Consider the following 18,128-nt stretch of genomic DNA (forward strand, 5'->3'; position numbering starts at 1 on the left):
GTGCCTCTGGTCAAGTCCTCCAGAGTCAAGTTCCTGCCCACCATGCGCACCTGCTGATAGATGTTCTAGCGTGAGGGCATCACGACCATTAGCCTATTAGCTCTTTATTATATAGGATAGCCATTACTTAAGAGAAACTGCTTATTCCTGAATATCCTAAGGCCAAAGACATCTCAACCAAGACACCATTAAGTTTTCTTTTGATGCTTATCCTGTGAGGGAAGTTTCTTCCTTTGCAGGAAGTCCAGCGGTTAGTTTCCTGTAGGTAGGAACGTTTCTTCTAAAGATGACTTGATCCTGTTTCCCATAAAGACCACTGTGGGGTTAATATCGTGTGCTCCACTGAAGGAGCACATCCATAAGAATGGACCTAACCTATGAAGGACAGGGAGCTTTGTCCCCATCTAGATTCTTTTTGAGCCTCATATTTTCTCTGATCTCAGTTCGTTCTACTAGCCAAGAACAATCATCTGAGCTGAAACTTGACCTTTTTTGGGTCTTGAGTACATCGTCAGCAATAGTCTGAAAATACATTAAAAACTCCAAGCATTCCACAAATCTATAAGACATGAGAGGGAGCTTTAATATGTGTACAATCCAGAAAATAGGGAGCATGTGTGTAAAAGCAGGGGAGAAAATTTCCTGGCCAGTGTTGCTCAGTGGTTGAGCCATGAGGTTCCTGGTTTGATTTCCAATCAGGGTACATTCTGGATTGCAGGCTCAATCCCCAGTAGTGGGTGTGCAGGAAGCAGCCAATCAATGTTTCTCTCTTACTGATGTTTCTCTCTCTATCCTAATCCCCTATCTCTCTCGAAAATCAATAAAAACATATTTTAGAAAAAATTTTTTAAAGAGATAGTGGAGAAAATTGATATAAGATAGGCCAAGCTACCAGTATGATGTTCTCACCATATATCATGCATCATTTTTTGTCACAATAAATCTATGAGATAGGTACCATTAATATTTTCCCCTAAATTTAAGGAAGCTTAGATTCAATCTCTTTCCAAGGTCACACAGCAATTAAATGGCACCTATTGTGAGACTTGATCTATAACAGAAATTTACCAAAATGGGAAGTTCCTATGTCATGCCTTCTTCTTTTCATGTTTATGGTTACACACTGTAGGTGTTCCTTGGAGTCATATGCAGTCTGGAGAATGTTTTCTTGACTTGAGACCAAGGATTCAGGTGGCTTTAAACAAGTAGCCAAAGCAAATACAACCTTTTTTTAATCCTAGCTGCCATATTTCTATTCACCCCTTGGTATAATCATATAGAGACTTGTTTTATTTAGGAACAGGTCCAGAATTATTTTCAATATACATATTCCAGTTTTCAAGAAAAATTCTTAAAATCCAAATATTTTGTTTTAAAGTTTTTATTTGAACATTAGAAGTACATATATTTTATATAAAATAGTAGAAAAGTCAACACTGTCAACCAAATAAAAGTATATCATCACCATAATTATATAACTTACTTATATATCTTACCTACATCATTGTCATTTTTAAAGTTTTAGATATATTCTGTTCTTATTACAATTAAAATAGTACCCTTACTGAAACATTTAATGGTCAAAGAAACTAATCTTTTCTCTAAATTTGATTAATCCAGAGAAATAATGATAATTTCTCAGTTTAAGGATGTTAATGACCAACATATTCTCTTGGCCTTTGAAGGTGTTTATTTTCAAACTTAATATCAGAGTCAAGTAAAAATTGACAATGAGAATTTTTAAAATTAAAAAAATCTTACATACTTTGTATAATAATTTATCTATATGATTATTTGTCTATGGCCTATAGATTTTACCTTATTTTATGATATATGTCACTATTTAGTGGTACACTAGGCACATAACAAGTATGCAAAAATACATATTAAACTAGAGTAAATTGGCAAACAGCAGTAATTATATAATTCCTAACAATTAAGGGTAGCATTCCGATTCAGTACTCTGATGACACGGTTGGTTGGGGTATTATATTCAAATATGACAGCTCCTTGGTAAAAATAGTAGTGTTCTAAAAATGAAAACAAATTGAATAATTTAATTCTCTGCTTGTATTTCTTTGAAAAGATAACAGATTATCATTTATTTTTTAGATTATCTACATTAAATAAGGTCTGATTCAAATATATAAAGTTTGGATCCCTTGGCCCTCAGATATCTGCCTTCTGTCAGTCATTTCACCATTAAATATTCTCATTAATTTTATTGAGAAGGTTGTTTTGTTTTAAAGGCTGACTTTTAACATGCAAATGTTTTACACTCCAAGTGGAGAACTCAGAGTGGGAGAGAGGAGATTGGGCCCAGGTACACACCCCGAAGCCTTGATGGAAGAAGTACAAAGCTCATGGGGGTGGTAAGAAAAACACAAAATATCTTGGCCTAGTCAACAATTGCTTAGGTTGATTTTGCTTAAAGACATTCACGAATACAAACTCAAGCTCTCTCATCCCACCATCAGCCCCAGGCCTTGAGAGCCCATGAAGAGTGAAAGTAGATGAAAGGAAGGTAAAGAATGCAAAGTATAAAAAAGTATGAAAGGCTCTGTGTTTTAAAAAAAAAGATTTCAAGTATCTTCATAGTTTCCTAGTCTACTTACTGTTATAATAGAAGGCTGCATCAATTGTAGGCCCAATTCCTTGGAAGTGGTCAATAGTCAATTTGGGATAACCAGGGTCCATGCGTTGCTTCCTCTCATCAAACCTGAGCAAAAAAACAAACAGCAGAAACTTCAGCATAAATAGACTTCATGACAAAAACTTGACACTTCATGACATGAACAACAAAACCCACCTACTTCTGTCCTGGAAGGTACTTACTAAAAAGAGTTGAGCTGCACTGATGGGAAAACCCAGGACCTATGGTAAACAGCTCACTGATTTATTCCATGACCCTACGGGACTCTAACCCCAGTCTTCTTGACTACCAGTCAAACACTCTCCTCCCTTCTCCACAATGCTTTCGCAGTGCTCAGTCCCTCTTTATAGAGCCTGGTTGTCTAATTTCCTGTTAGTGAAGACCTTGCAGGACCAGCTGTCATTCAGAGGATGGTTTCCTCGTTTTGTCTTCATGGGTCCAGTGATTCTGGAAAGGAATCTGAAACTCCGTACACCCTCCCACCTGACTGTAAAGACTAGGTCCCATATATCTCCATCACTATTTCCCAATGTGTTTCCACTATGATTGATACCATGACATTTAATGTAAAGTATTCCTTTCAAATACACTATGTGTTATTTCAAAATTCAGAATCTAAATGTCCAGAGAAAAGAACTAGATAGACAATGAATATTCTAGCTCTATACTCTCTTGATTTATCTCCCTGGAAGATAAAAAAATCTTTGGGAATTTGTATGTAAAACTATTCTTCTAGAAAATCCCATTCCCTGCTTGTTTCACTATCTTAGAGGTCAAATTAGTAATCATTAAAGCTCACCTCCAATACACTTGATCTACAAAGAAGTAGGTCTTACGAAGAAGTGGGTTATAAACAGCTGCATCAATGCTTTTTACAGACTCAGGAAAGCCCAAAGAATGGATGCTTCTGGGGTAATTTGGTTGTGGTCTTAAATTACTGATTAACCAGTACTTATCATCTGTGAATACAAAGAAAAGGGCACATTGGAATCATACAGAAAGAGTAATAGAAATATATGTTGACGCACTGTGAACATCATTCTTCCCCCATTCTTCCAAAGTGTATTGTTCCTTGTTCTTAAACATAGCCCATTTTCTATGGTTCTGTATTTCCTTCCCCCCCATAAGTATTACAAACTATATTTTATAAACTTTTCTTGAAAGTTTTATATATCATCTATTTAATTTATGTTAGGTTATAGTTCAGTGTACAATTAATACAATTTGGAGTGGTTTTTAAAAAAATCTATATTTATAAAAAGTTGCAGTATTTCCTTAATTTATTCTCTTCCTTGAAGTAGACTCAATAGCAAAACCAAACATTGGAATTACCTTTAAAAAGAAAAACGTGTTGTCCAATTTCAGTGTCATAAGCAGCTTGAATACCAGATGTGAAGTTTGGCCATAAGAAAGAAATTAAACCAATACTGGCATTTGGATTCCCAGGAATCTGCATCCAGAAGAAACTGACATGTAAAACATTAAATACATGTTAAAAAATTGTTGTGGACTCAAGAACCATGAAATGTGAGTGGAAAGGACCTGCGAAACAGTTTAATGTTTCTTTTCATGATCTTCACATTCTATTCCATGGATGTCTGTGTAGGAGCACAAGGAAAAAAATGTTAAATCAGTTCTTCAATAATAGCAATGGTATTAACAGACAAACTGTTATACCCTGGATATTGGAATCAAAGGATCATTATTTAGTCTGGCCCCACAATCCATTCACTAGCTTTATAATCTAAAGGAAGTCACTTAATCTCAAGTATCTAAGTGTTTGAATCTCAAAAGTGAAAAATATTTTTTCTCCCTTCCAAATACTAATCTTCTATACTTCCTCCACACCTCTAATATCTGCTTCAGTCTGTGTTGTAAGACACGAACCATAAGTCATCCTGGACCTCCCTTCTCTATAATCAAGAATCAAATCCTTTAAATAAGTACTCTGTCACAGCTTTAGTTCTACTAGACACTATTTTTTATCTATGATTAAAATAGTATGGCTTCTCTGGTTCCTGTCTTATACTTCCCCGACCCAGATTCCAATTGTAAATCCATTATTTACACACCAGCTTTCTAGTTAAGATATAAATATAATCATACCACTTTCTTGCTTCAAAATCTTCAAGATCTCTCTACTGCCTACAGAATCAAGTCCAAGTCCCTACTTACTATTTTCATCTACTTAATTTTCCATCATTTTCTATTATTCTACAATAAGAACAACAACAAAGCACACCTTAGGAGAAAAACCTTTAAATTTGGTCAGGTATAAAAATAATCCTACCTGTCTTTAAAGTAGAAGATTCCATTTCCCACTCTAGTGGCAGCATCAAAATGAAAATTGGGATCACAGTAAGCCAGTTCTGTACTGTTAGGATTTGATGAGAGTTGGAAGTTTTCTGGACCTCCTGAAAATACGTTTCAAGAAGCATTAGAAAAAAAATCTAATTTTTAGTTCATCAAAGAAAGAATCATTCTTTTTTTAAAAAAATTCCATTTTCTTGATGAAAAATGCATAAAAAGCAATTTATGCTCTCTATAACATTTACAGGAAGCAGACAAAAAAGTTTTTCCCCGTGTGGTTGCAACATTACGGAGGAGGAAAAATCTGTTCACTATGGTTTTCTTGTTCCAGTTATATTATATTTTTTTCTCTGTGTACCTTCTTCAATAGACAACGGTATGTTAGATAGAAATAACAGATTCAAGGCCAGAAGGCTTAGGTTTTGCCTCTGGTTCTGGCATTAACATACTAGATCTCTTGTGCTCATCTGCAAAAATGAACATAATATCTGTGCTACCTCCCTCACAGGGTTTCCATGGGATTCAAAAGTGAATACAGATGTTAAAGTTTTAGCCAAATACAGGTATCATGAAACCACTCAGAAGCGTGAGTATCTTTATAAGGCAAAACGGTAAAGAAATTCAACTTACCATAGAGAGACTGAATGGCATGTATATCATCATTAGAGAGGTGAAATGTGTTGGGGTCCACATAACTGTAGATGGGGTACATTATGGCCTGTGGATCGCTGGAATGGTCTAGACCCAAGGCATGGCCAAGCTCATGAACAGCAACTAGGAACAAGTTGATGCCTAAGAGGAAACCAACCAGAAGAGGAAAAGAGCAGTGAAATCTGCAGGCATCTAGAAGACAATAACACAATTTAAATCTGACACAATGAGAAGGGAAACGTTTGGGAATCCTTTACTTGGTTCCCCTCCTTGTACAAGGTTTTTCAGTCTTGGTACTATTGACATTATAACCCAGATAATTGTTTTGTTTTGTTTTTTAGAAATCTCTGGCTTACCATTAAATAAATAGCAAATCCCTCTTCAGTTTTTGTAACCAAATTGTCTCCACACATTGTCTAATGTCCTCTTGGGAGCAAAATTGCCTCTGGTTCAGGATCACTGCATTATCACACAAATGACATACATTCTGTTGTGAAAATCTCTACAGTAACTCATAGCTGTGTTCAATAGTTCTCACTGCCTCTAAGTTATAATCACTTCATCCTACTTTTACACTTGGTCAGTCTTGAGTGAATATAAAAAAGTACTTAATAACCATTCTTTACTAAACCCAAATATAAGGCAATATGAAGTTTCAGGTACTATGAGTCACTGAGAAATATACCACATTATGTATAATCCTTATACAACTAAAAGGAAGCCACCACACTCTCCATCTACAGATGAAGACATAGTATCAGTGAGATTAATTGACCAAATTAAGTGCTGACCCAAGGTTCAAATTTGAATTTCTTGGCTCTAAATAAAGCTCACCTTTTTACTATATGTGATTCTAAATAAAATCAGAGACTATGCTTACAAGTGAGATATATTTACACTGTCAAGTTATAGTATGCTTGTTCATTTTTTTCTGTATCTCTTAGAGCATGCACCTTTGTAGGTAAGAAAGAGAGGTGTGTCCTTTCTCTGAAGCTTCTCAAGAAGATCTGAATAACTCCTTAATCTTAGTTTTTATCTGTGTTCTGGTCTAATGCCCTCATTATTTCTTCCTGTTTTATGGCAAAACTGACCGCTCCGAATTGACTTGCCCAGGGTCAAAGTTCACTTAGCCTCAGAGCAAGGCCTTGAAATACTCTCCACTACTCAAGCATGAGCATAGAGTCTACACACTGTCTTTTGGGAGGTGTCCAGGAACATTCCCTGTAGCACAGGGGTTTAGCAACAAACTTGGAAATGCTTGGATTTCTCTCAAATAATGAAAAAGAAGTGTAGATTCTGTTATTCTCTCTGCTCTGCATAATACAGGGAAGAGTAAACAAAGCCTTGATATTTTGGCCTAAACCTAAATTTATCTTATTCCCAACTCATATAATACTTTGTATAAACTGGTTCTTATCTCAAAATAATGGACTTTTGTTTGTGGGGTTCTTTGTTTGTTTGTTTTTTCCTACATTGAGTGTTCCTCCAGGGCAGGACTTCGTCCATTTTATCTGTGTAACCAAAGTTCTCATTGACTTTCATTTTTGTCGCTGAAATTACCCCCGCGGCATCACTTCACACTCGAATAGAAAGTAACCATTGAGCTGATTGTTCATCTAATTTACAGTGTAAAAAATTAGGTTGAGAATGAGCACTTTAAGTTAGAATTTTTATAATTTAGCTATTGAAAAATATGAAATTGAGCCAATTAAAAATAAGGCAACATGGACAGTTAGAATTCATTGGACTAACATTGGACTAAAGTAAGAATTAGGAAATGCGTGTTCTGACCCTAGCTTTTCACAAGCTAGCCACTAACTTTCCCTTGGTCTCAATTTCCTCTAACTGTAAAAAAACTATATTAAGTGATTTTTCCAAGGTCCTTTAGAATTTCAAAACATTCTAGCTAGCTGGCACAATTCTCCCACACCAAATGAAATGATTATAAAACCAAAATGTTCTTTCATAAAATTTAGACAAATTTAATACATCTAAGTTGAAAATTTGTAGCTCAGTAAAAAACAAATCGTACATCATTTGTCTTTTGACAATGTAAAAATCTTCTTATCACTTAAGAATCCTATAAGCTTTAGACCATGTGTCAGACTAAAATAAATAGTCTTTCTGGTCTATAAACTATTGCTATCTAACATTTGCAGTATCAGTAAGACAAAGGGGGATGCTGAGAAAAGAAAATTCTTCATGACTTTCTCTCCATTTACTTTCCACATGACTCAGTCACATAATCTAGGATTCCCAATAGAGAGATTAAGTAGGCTTCTGATATGATGGCTCCAACTTTCCAATGGAAAGTGATTCCTCCAAATAAGGGAGGTTAATTATTCACATCCTCACTTTTATATAGGAATGGTGACTTACAGCTCCTCTGTAAATACATACAAATTATCACTGAATGACTAGTTGGGCATTCTGAAATTTTTATCCTAGAACCACAAGAGACTACATGGCCATATAACATGGTGTATCTCTATGAGGTTCTCTAAATTCTCTACAGCATTGCCTTTCTGTGTCACTATGAATCTAAGAAATTATCAACATACTAGAGGTCCGATGCACGAAATTCATGCAAGAGTCTTGGCCCCCACCACCGTCCTTGCAGCTATCTCTGCCTCAGCCCCTGCTGCCACGTCTTCGTCTGGAAGGACTTCCGGTCTAATTAGCATATTATGCTTTTATTAGTATAGATAATGGATCAGGAAGATAACCACACCATTTTAGGATTGGTAGTATTGTTAGAATTAGTACCTATGTTTGCGTGAGTTTATGGATTGCACTGTCAAAATCGATCACATAACATACCTATAGTTCCTGAGGTTTCTGAGTTTATACGAAGTAGCTCATCCTCAGATTTTTAGAACTGATCTTTAAGATTACCTAGTTCAATGTCCTCAATTTATAGAGTGTAAAACTGAGACAGTGTTACATTTTATTTATTACAAAAACTATAATCATGTTTTCTCATTCTATAATCCTTTCTCAGTACGTAGCCTCTTCCAAAATGGTGGCACTATTTATAATTTGTTAGGGTTTTCTTTTGTGGTTTTGTTTATTTGTTTGCCTACCTTTGTGGTTCATAGTCCAGCGTTCAGCCTCATCAAAATATATGTCTCCTCCAAAACCAGGTCCAGGTTTAAAAGCATGAGCTATAACTCCATCTTTGCCATCAAAATGGTAAAAGTCTCCATAATCTTTTGAAAAGGAAAAGAAGATTAGTCTTTCTATGAATACTCTAGGTCAGTGGTCGGCAAACTGTGGCTCGCGAGCCACATGCGACCCTTTGGCCCCTTGAGTGTGGCTCTTCCACAAAATACCACATTCAGGCGCACACGTACAGTGCGATTGAAGCTTCGTGGCCCATGCACAGAAGTCGGTATTTTGTGGAAGAGACACACTCAAGGGGCCAAAGAGCCGCATGTGGCTCGCGAGCCGCAGTTTGCCGACCACTACAGTCTAGGTCATATCAAATGATAGAGATGAAGTAAGTCCAAGTTCTCTACCTGCAGCTGTAAATCTTATCATAATGTCAGCCTCTCCTGCATTGATCATGATGAATTTCAAAGGGGTCACATCACTCCATACTTGAAAAGCTTTCTCTATAGCATCGTCAACATCCTCACTCTTCATGTCAGTAGTGTAATTACTGATTCTTTATCAGCAAAACAAAAAAGAAAAAAATATGAAACCATGTGCTAATTTTTTTATATTATGATACTTCATATCTGCTGGTATCATTGGAGAATGAGTTCTTTCATAAATTAATTGCACCAATTTTTTTAAAAAACATACTTTAGATACATAGAAATGTTTATCCTTGGACAACTTCCTCCTTAAATGGAATCTAACTTGATTTATTCTCATATGTCATTTATAGGTGACCCTTACGAACAATTTACATTCATAGAAGCTTATGCCTTTTGCCCCTGCTCCAAGACTTCTGCATTTATTCATCTTGACTACTTGAGAAAAACTTATCCTGTGTCTTATTTATTGTAATTTCATTCTCCTTTTGTTTGCAGGCTTCCTACTCGGGTCTGGACTGGCAAGCCAAATAATCCCTGAGTGAACAATCCTCGCTCCTGGAGATAATGAACTTGAACAGAGGGATAGTGTTAACAGTTGAGGGAGGCTGCTTAGTCACGACCAAATGTAGGGCCATATCTAAAATTTTCAGGATTCCAGAAGTCAGACCTGTGGGGAAGCAGAAAAATACATGGCTATGATGTTACCTGTAGGTAATGAGATACTTCTCCCATACTGGCCTCCCTTGCGTTGTGTCGAAACGATAAACATCAGGCAATCCACATCGAGGTCTGTGCATCATGTCCAGAGTGGACTTGTCCAGTTGCCCTGTCACATTTAGTCCCAAGAACTGTTGCATTTCCTGAATTTTATTCTCCATGAAGTTCTCATTGACTTTCATTTTTGTCACTGAAATTGCCCCCATGTTGAAGCCATAAAAGCGTTTCAAGTACCTCTGGAAAAATAAATTTAGTATTACCTTATTAATACTAAAAAATAATTTAGTATTACCTAAAGTTTTCTGTTGGAGCTCTGCATATGTGGATCAACTGTGCACTGATAAGTTTGAATCAGGTATCAGAAAATTAATCATAATAAGAAAAAATTTTTGTGCTGTCATACATGTCATAAATTATTAGCAAGATTGATTCCTGGAAGCCCACTAAAAGCATCCTTATGTCTCTACAGCTTTAAACTTGTTTCTACTTTTAAAAACTTATTTCAGCATCTGACACATCATGGCATTCAGTAAATCAGAAAAACCTTTATTTATTTATTTTTTAAAATTATTTTTATTGATTTGAGAGAGGAAGGGAGAGGGAGAGATGGAAACATCAATGATGAGAGAGAATCATTGATTGGCTGCCCCTTGCCTGCCCCCTACTGGAGATCAAGCCCACAACCCGGGCATATGCCCTTGACCAGAATCAAACCTGGGACCCTTCAGTCCACAGGCTGACGCTCTATCCACTGAGCCAAACCAGCTAGGGCAGAAAAACCTTTATTGTCAGGATCCATAAATTAAGTTGGAATAAAATGTTCTTGCCTAAAAATCCAAAGCTCAACAAAATGGACAACCATGACAAATTCAATGTTAAAACAGTCTTAGAAAATGGGGACATCATCTGAACTCATGTACTTAGGGGAAGAAATGAATTAAAAAATTATATTTTAAAAACTGGTCAGGAAGAAATATCTGAGATAGAGACAGTAAAGAATATTCTTGCCCTGGCTGGTTTTGCTCAGTGGATAGAGCATCAGCCTGGGGACTGAAGAGTCCCAGGTTTGATTTCGGTCAAAGGCACATGCCTGGGTTATGGGCTAAATCCCCAGTAGGGTCTTGCAGGAGGCAGCCGATCAATGATTCTCATCATTGATGTTTCAATCTCTCTCTCCCTCTCCTTTCTTCTCTGAAATAAATAAAAATATATTTAATGAAATAGTATTCTTGAATTATCATGGATGACTGAAGTGGTTAAAATAATCAAAACATTCAAATCTGAGATTATTACCAGCATTAAATGATTAATGTAAAATACTGTAACAGAAGTAGATCACCAATGATTTTGAACTAAAAATCCTTGGCCTAGGCTTTTTAGTAAAAGGGACAAATTCAACCACCAATTTTATAACACTCCTTCAAAACCAGTGTCTCTTTATTACATTCCTCTTTGGCAAAGAAAACTTCAGTGCTAAAATCAAATAGCTCCTTAAAGAAGTTTTTTCCAAATAGTACTTTTCAATATAAAACTGGTCAATGTAATAAATCTTTTTTCTTGTCTTTTTTTTTTATTGCTTAAAGTATTACAAAGGGTATTACATATGTGTCCATTTTTTCCCCAGCCCTAGACAGTCCCCTAGCCTCCCCTAACCCCCAGTGTCTTATGTCCATTGGTTATGCTTATATGCATGCATACAAGTCCTTTGGTTGATCTCTTACCCCCCTCCCTCCTGCCCCCCACCCCTCCCCGGCCTTCCCACTGCAGTTTGACAATCTGTTTGAGGCAGCTCTGCCTCTGATTGTAATAAATCTTAAAGACAGAAAGCAGGTTAGATAAATACTGGAGCAGTTAATACTTACTTGAGCAAATGCCACATTCTTTTCTTTAGAGTTTATCCGAGAAACAGTTCCAGGAGCAATGGCCTGCAGGACCAGGATCAAGAGAAGAAACTTCATTCTAAACTTCTGAATGACAACCTAAGTCACCTTGTCTTTTCTAGTACAAGTCCTTAAATGTGTCTCTTTATATATCTTTTAGGCCAGACATGAAGATGAAATCCTTTGAGTGACTCATAGTTAATATCATCTTTCTACAAATCTCAAAAACCCACAAACAGGAGTGTGACCTTACTCTAGGACCAACAATGGGTCAGTTCGTATCTGACCCATCAATGGTTCAATTAGCAATGACATCAACCCTCACTCAGACAACTTGAGGTTATATTTCTTCAAATGACATGAGCTCCTTCTTCTACCCATCTTGCAAAATAAGCCATTATACAAGAAATTCTAAGCACCAAACTATAGAAATAACTAAAAAATAAATTTTTAGAGAGTTTAGTACCTGAATTTTCACTGTAATACCTTCTTTATGTTCATTATAGATGAAGTAAGCTTTTATTAAAAAAACAACAACAACACAATACTAAATGTAAAGGGTTAGATAAATAAAATGCTTTTTGCTAGAATAGAGGCATCCCCTCTATGCTTAATCTAGCTCCCTGAAGAACCTTTATGTAGAGATTTCATGTTTATTAAAGAAAAGTTTATGACATCATGATGCTTTGATGTTTGTTCTATGTGTTGTACAGACTTAGATTCTGTTTCTATAACTTCACATTTTCAGGCATCTAATCAGAGGCCCATTCCCAACTGAGTAGCTGAGTAGAGAGGTTCCAGAAGCAAATTTCCCTAGAGGAAATCATCTGGAGTTGGCAGCATGAAAGTCAATACTTCAACTTTGGGAGATAAAAAGTTTGCCTTCATAACCTCTCTACCTTCTTATCAGCTCAACTGCCTTCCCTGTGACTTAATTGTCCCATTAACACAGAATCTGCCTCCCAGTCAATAGAGAATGTTTGAAGACTGAAAACTTTGAGAATTAGCAATGAAGTCATCCCCCTGAAGGCTGAAGTGCAAACAGTGGGACTATCTCCTGATTCCATATGAACAGTCTGAGGTGGTGTTGAGCAGCAAAATACTGTGCTATGGTTCAGTCATTGCTCTGACCCATCTTCCAGGTCCTGAAAATGCTGGCTGCTCACCAGCATTTCCCTGAGGCTGGAGTCAGGGAGAATGAGTCACTTCCTAAGTAGGAAGGAATTTAGCATCCACCTCCAAGCTCTGCTTTTTTTCAAGCTCTGGGATTTGACTTCTAAAATCTTTCAAGTATTTAATTTGAAAATTAGAATAATAACCTTGGCTTCCTTATGCTTTTGTGATGGTTAATTGAGACAAGGTGTTATAAATACCAGCACATACTATAGGTGCTCACTAATATTCCTTCCCTATCCCTTGGCCTGAAAGAACATCATGCATCTTAGGTTTCCAACCAGGTGTGAGTGCAGGATTCATAAAAAGGAAGTTCATGTAGAAGAATTATAAGGTGATCTTTTCAAATACTGAATATAACTCAAGAATCATAAGAGGTGTCCTGGTCAGTGTTGCTCAGTGGTAAGAGCATCAGCCTGGACCCCAAAGGGTAAGTACCTGGGTTGCAGGTTCAATCACTCACCCAGTTGTGGCCCATGTGGGAGGCCACCAGTCAATGTGTCTCTCTCACATTGATGTTTCGTTCTCTCCCTCTCCCTCTCCCTCTCCCTCTCCCTCTCCCTCTCCCTCTCCCTCTCCCTCTCCCTCTCCCTCTCCCTCTGCCTCTCCCTCTCCCTCTCCCTCTCCCTCTGCCTCTCCCTCTCCCTTTCCCTCTCCCTCTCCCTCTCCCTCTCCCTCTCCCTCTGCCTCTCCCTCTCCCTCTCCCTCTCCCTCTGCCTCTCCCTCTCCCTCTCCCTCTCCCTCTCCCTCTCCCTCTCCCTCTGCCTCTCCCTCTCCCTCTCCCTCTTCCTCTGCCTCTCCCTCTGTCTATCCCTCTCCCTCTCCCTCTCCCTCTCCCTCTCCCTCTCCCTCTCCCTCTCCCTCTCCCTCTGCCTCTGCCTCTCCCTCTGTCACTGTCTCTGTCTCTTTCTCCTTCTACCTCTTATTCCCTTACACTTTCTCTAAAAATTCAATGGAAAAAATAGATCCTTGGGTGAGGTTTAACCAAAAATAAAAATGAATCATAAGAGGAACATGGCTGTTTGGCTGGAAAGCAGAAAAATGGGATTTATTAGAAAATATGGGAGTGGCTGGTTCTTCACCATCAAGATGGTGCTGCATTAGGGCAGGGCCCATCTGTGTTGTTCACCACTGTATTCCTGGTGCCTAAAACTATCTTGAACTTAGTAAATGCTCAATAAATAGGTGTGAATGACTCTAGTTGGAGAATAGGGCTTAAAGGATATCAGTAGTAAACGCCCTTTGTGGGGGCAATTACTACACAGAGGGTGTGTTCCTAAACCCCACTGAAAGCACACAAGAACTGGTCTCATTCAGAGCAGGAAGGAATCTGTTTTTTGAGTGTTTTTTTAAATTTTTATTTTATTTTTTTTAATTGAATCTTTATTGTTCAGATTATTACATTTGTTCCTCTTTTTTCCCCCATAACTCCCCTCCTCCCAGTTCCCGCCCCACCTTATGCCCTCACTCCCCACACACTGTCCTCATCCATAGGTGCACGATTTTTGTCCAGTCTCTTCCCGCATCTCCCACACCCCTTTCCCCCCCAAGAATAGTCAGTCCATTCCCTTTCTATGTCCCTGATTCTATTATAATCACCAGTTCATTCTGTTCATCAGATTATTTATTCACTTGATTCTTAGATTCACTTGTTGATAGATGCATATTTGTTGTTCATAATTTGTATCTTTACCTTTTTCTTCCTCTTCCTCTTCCTCTTCTTAAAGGATACCTTTCAGCATTTCATATAATCCTGGTTTGGTGGTGATGAACTCCTTTAGCTTTACCTTATCTGTGAAGCTCTTTATCTGACCTTCAATTCTGAATGATAGCTTTGCTGGATAAAGTAATCTTGGTTGTAGGTTCTTGGCATTCATCACTTTGAATATTTCTTGCCACTCCCTTCTGGCCTGCAAAGTTTCTGTTGAGAAATCAGCTGACAGTCGTATGGGTATTCCCTTGTGGGTAACTGAGTTTCTTTCTCTTGCTGTTTTTAAGATTCTCTCTTTGTCTTTTGCTCTTGGCATTTTAATGATGATGTGTCTTGGTGTGGTCCTCTTTGGATTCCTTTTGTTTGGGGTTCTCTGCGCTTCTTGGACCTGTAAGTCTATTTCTTTCACCAGGTGGGGGAAGTTTTCTGTCATTATTTCTTCAAATAGGTTTTCAATATCTTGCTCTCTCTCATCTTCTGGCACCCCTATAATTCTGATGTTGGTACGCTTGAAGCTGTCCCAGAGGCTCCTTACACTATCTTCCTATTTTCGGATTCTTTTTTCATTTTGCTTTTCCGGTTGGGTGTTTTTTGCTTCTTCACATTTCAATTCTTTGACTTGATTCTTGCACTCCTCTGGCCTGCTGTTGGGAGTCTGTATAATATTCTTTATTTCAGTCAGTGTATGCTTAATTTCTAGTTGGTTCTTTATCACAACATCAAGGGTCTCATTAGATTTCTTGATGTTCTCACTACATTTATTGGCAGTTTTTAGAAAATTATTGAAAGCCCTTAAAAGTGTGGTTTTGAGCTCTATATCTTTCATTTCTAACATCTGCGTCCTGTTTCTTTGTCTCCGCATTTTTTATGCTTTCTTGGTGCAACCCCTAGTGGTCTTTAGGTGCAGTCTTGTTGTAGTTAAGCCTAGATTGTTGTAGGTAATACTGGCGGGGATTTGACCTCCAGGCCAACTGGCTGTTGGAATCTGTTTTTTGGAAGACTTTCAGGAAGTCTAGAAAATATAAGGTGAAAGATACAAAATAAAAATTGCCCCAAGCTACAAACGAAGTGAAAGAATGTTCTCACTGAAAGGTCTCAAAAAATAGAAAACTGCACCCACATTTTAATGGTCTCATCAAATGCCCCAAGTGGGTCAAGTAGATGAGGGCCATTTGGGCAGGCATAGAACAATGCAGTGGTTATAAGTTTAAGTTCTGGGGTTGAATAGGCCTGCTTTAGAATCTTAGCTCCATTGTTTTATGACCCTGGGCAATCACTTTAATCTCTCTAAGAGTTAATGTATTCACTTGTAAAATTGGAATGAGAGTAGTTACCTCAAGAGTTATCTATCATAGGATTACATTAAAATATAAAGAAAAGTATTTGGCTTAATCAGGACACACCTTAATTGTTCAATGATTTGTTATTATCCTTCCTTTACTGTACTGCAAGACATTTGAAATAGATTGGTAATGGGAATGAGAAGGGAGATCAACAACATGCTCAGACCTCTCTCTGTGGTAGAAGGAGCTACAAAAAGATTATGATAAAATCCTTATGATTTTTATTTCATTTAGCTTTAACCCCAGCTCTAGAAACCATATCTCTTTCTCTCTATACCCCTCAGAGACCTAACCTTTCCCTCCATAATCAGCAACCCCCTAGGCAGCAGAAGTCTGGACCTGACTAATGGTCATAGTGTCTGGAACTCTGGCAGATTAAAGATAAAATCTTGATCTGAGATCTGTTAGAGATCCTCTGGCTAATTTCCAGTGAGACCAGAGAGAGCAACACAGGAGCAGACCTAAGAACTGTCCTCAAGATCTGAGGAAACTCTTTATTACACTTATCTCACCTCTGGCCTCTCAGTTCCCAGTGTGAACGGAAATCCCTAACCCACAGTACCTTGTGATGTTGCTCTATATAATTTGTAACCTACATGCTGTGCGGAAATGGCATATTTAACATTAGTTTCCTATTTCTGGATTGGCCAATCCAATATTAAATGATTTTTCTTTCTATCTTATTTATGCATTTCTTTGCACCAGTGTGTGCAAGAAGATGGACTCAAAAACACTGTGGCTCCAGTAGCAATCTTGGTCACAACTAGAAGCTGGGGGTCCCAACAGAGACATGATTTCCAGGGGACACACTGAAGGAAGTGAGAATCAAGGGATCATTGGCAATGCTCTATGTGAAGAAAACATGTCTATGAAGGTGCAGAAAGGAGCCAAGATTAGAGTTCCTTTTAAAAGGGACAACTTTTTTTAATAAGAGTTTTCTTATTAAAAGGCAGATTTTTATAACACAAAGCTTCTCCATTACCTTGTTTCCTTTCTAAGTTTGACTCCAGGACATTTTAAGGTATAACCTGATATAATCACCATCGGGTAGTTGTAGTGTCATCCCTGAGAATTCACAGGTAAATGGAAAGTCTTTGGCAAAGACCAAGAAGGAGAAATGCTCCCAAATATAGAAAGAAATCCCTTAGGTGACCCTTTCACCAATAGTCTATTCATGCAGAGAGAAAACTTCAGCTGGTTAACCCTTCCTTTTATGGATAAAGAAATTGGAATCTAGAAAAGGGAAGTGAATGGCCTGAGAAGACATCTGGGAGGTCTCCTGATTCTGTCCTGACCTGTTGCTACAACATACTTCATCTCGTCATGTGTATCACTTTAATTTTTCTTCAGATTTAGGTCTGCCTCTGGGTACGTTCTAATGCAAACACTACAGAAATGATACTATGATACCATCAAGCTTTCTAGTTAAAGCAAGGCTGTCCCCTTTCCTGTTGCGAGGACCAGGAGTAACCGAACAGACCTGGTGTAGGTGAGGTGAAGCAGAACTCGCCACCCCAGAATGTGCCGTATAGATTATATTGAGCTGAAGATGATCGGGGCCAAGCAGACCCAGAAAGAGCTTCTTCTTCTTCTTCTTTTTAATTTAAATTCTTTAGTGTTTAAAGTATCACATATGTCTTCTTCTCCCCACCTCCCATTGACCTCTCCCTAGCTGCCCTCACTCCCCTACAGTCTGTGTCCATGGTTAAGTTTTATGAATTAGCAATCATTGTAGACCCCTTTCTAGCCTTCAAAGAACACAAAGGAGTACTATTACTAGGTGGTCAATAAATAGGTGTTTGACTTTAAATGAATTTAAATAAAACTGTGGAGGCAACACCACTGGACCTAACACAGGCACATGCTCAGATTTCCACAGCAGGTAGTCTCTTTTCTATGCATGTATTCAAATCAGGGGTCACCTAAGGCAAATTTTTGAAATATTAAAAATGTCCTCACCCAAATTCTTTTTTAAAATATATTTTTATTGATTTCAGAGAGGGGGGGGAGAGAGAGAGAGAGAGAGAGAGAGAGAGAGAGAGAGAGAGAGAGAGAGAATGAGAGAGAATTGATGGGCTGCCTCTGCAAGCCCCACTATTTAGTTCACAGAATGTGATATGCAAAAAGTCATGTGCCCTGACCAGGAAT

The 18,128-nt window shown here is 37.9% G+C and overlaps 1 protein-coding gene across 1 annotated transcript; it reads right to left on the reverse strand.

Annotated features, from left to right (window-relative positions):
* Nucleotides 1-1,929: 1,929 nt before the first annotated feature.
* Nucleotides 1,930-11,831, reverse strand: MMP12 (matrix metallopeptidase 12; the record flags this gene model as incomplete). The annotated part of the gene is made up of 10 exons (XM_081098764.1): nt 1,930-2,030; nt 2,616-2,719; nt 3,453-3,612; nt 3,986-4,119; nt 4,944-5,067; nt 5,594-5,755; nt 8,698-8,823; nt 9,133-9,281; nt 9,862-10,109; nt 11,736-11,831. The coding sequence occupies 10 exons, from the start codon at nt 11,829-11,831 to the stop codon at nt 1,930-1,932; spliced, it is 1,404 nt and encodes a 467-aa protein (XP_080954890.1).
* Nucleotides 11,832-18,128: the final 6,297 nt, after the last annotated feature.

This window comes from Myotis nattereri, assembly GCF_964212035.1.
Source record: "Myotis nattereri genome assembly, chromosome: 9".
NCBI classification, from domain to species: Eukaryota; Metazoa; Chordata; class Mammalia; order Chiroptera; family Vespertilionidae; genus Myotis; species Myotis nattereri.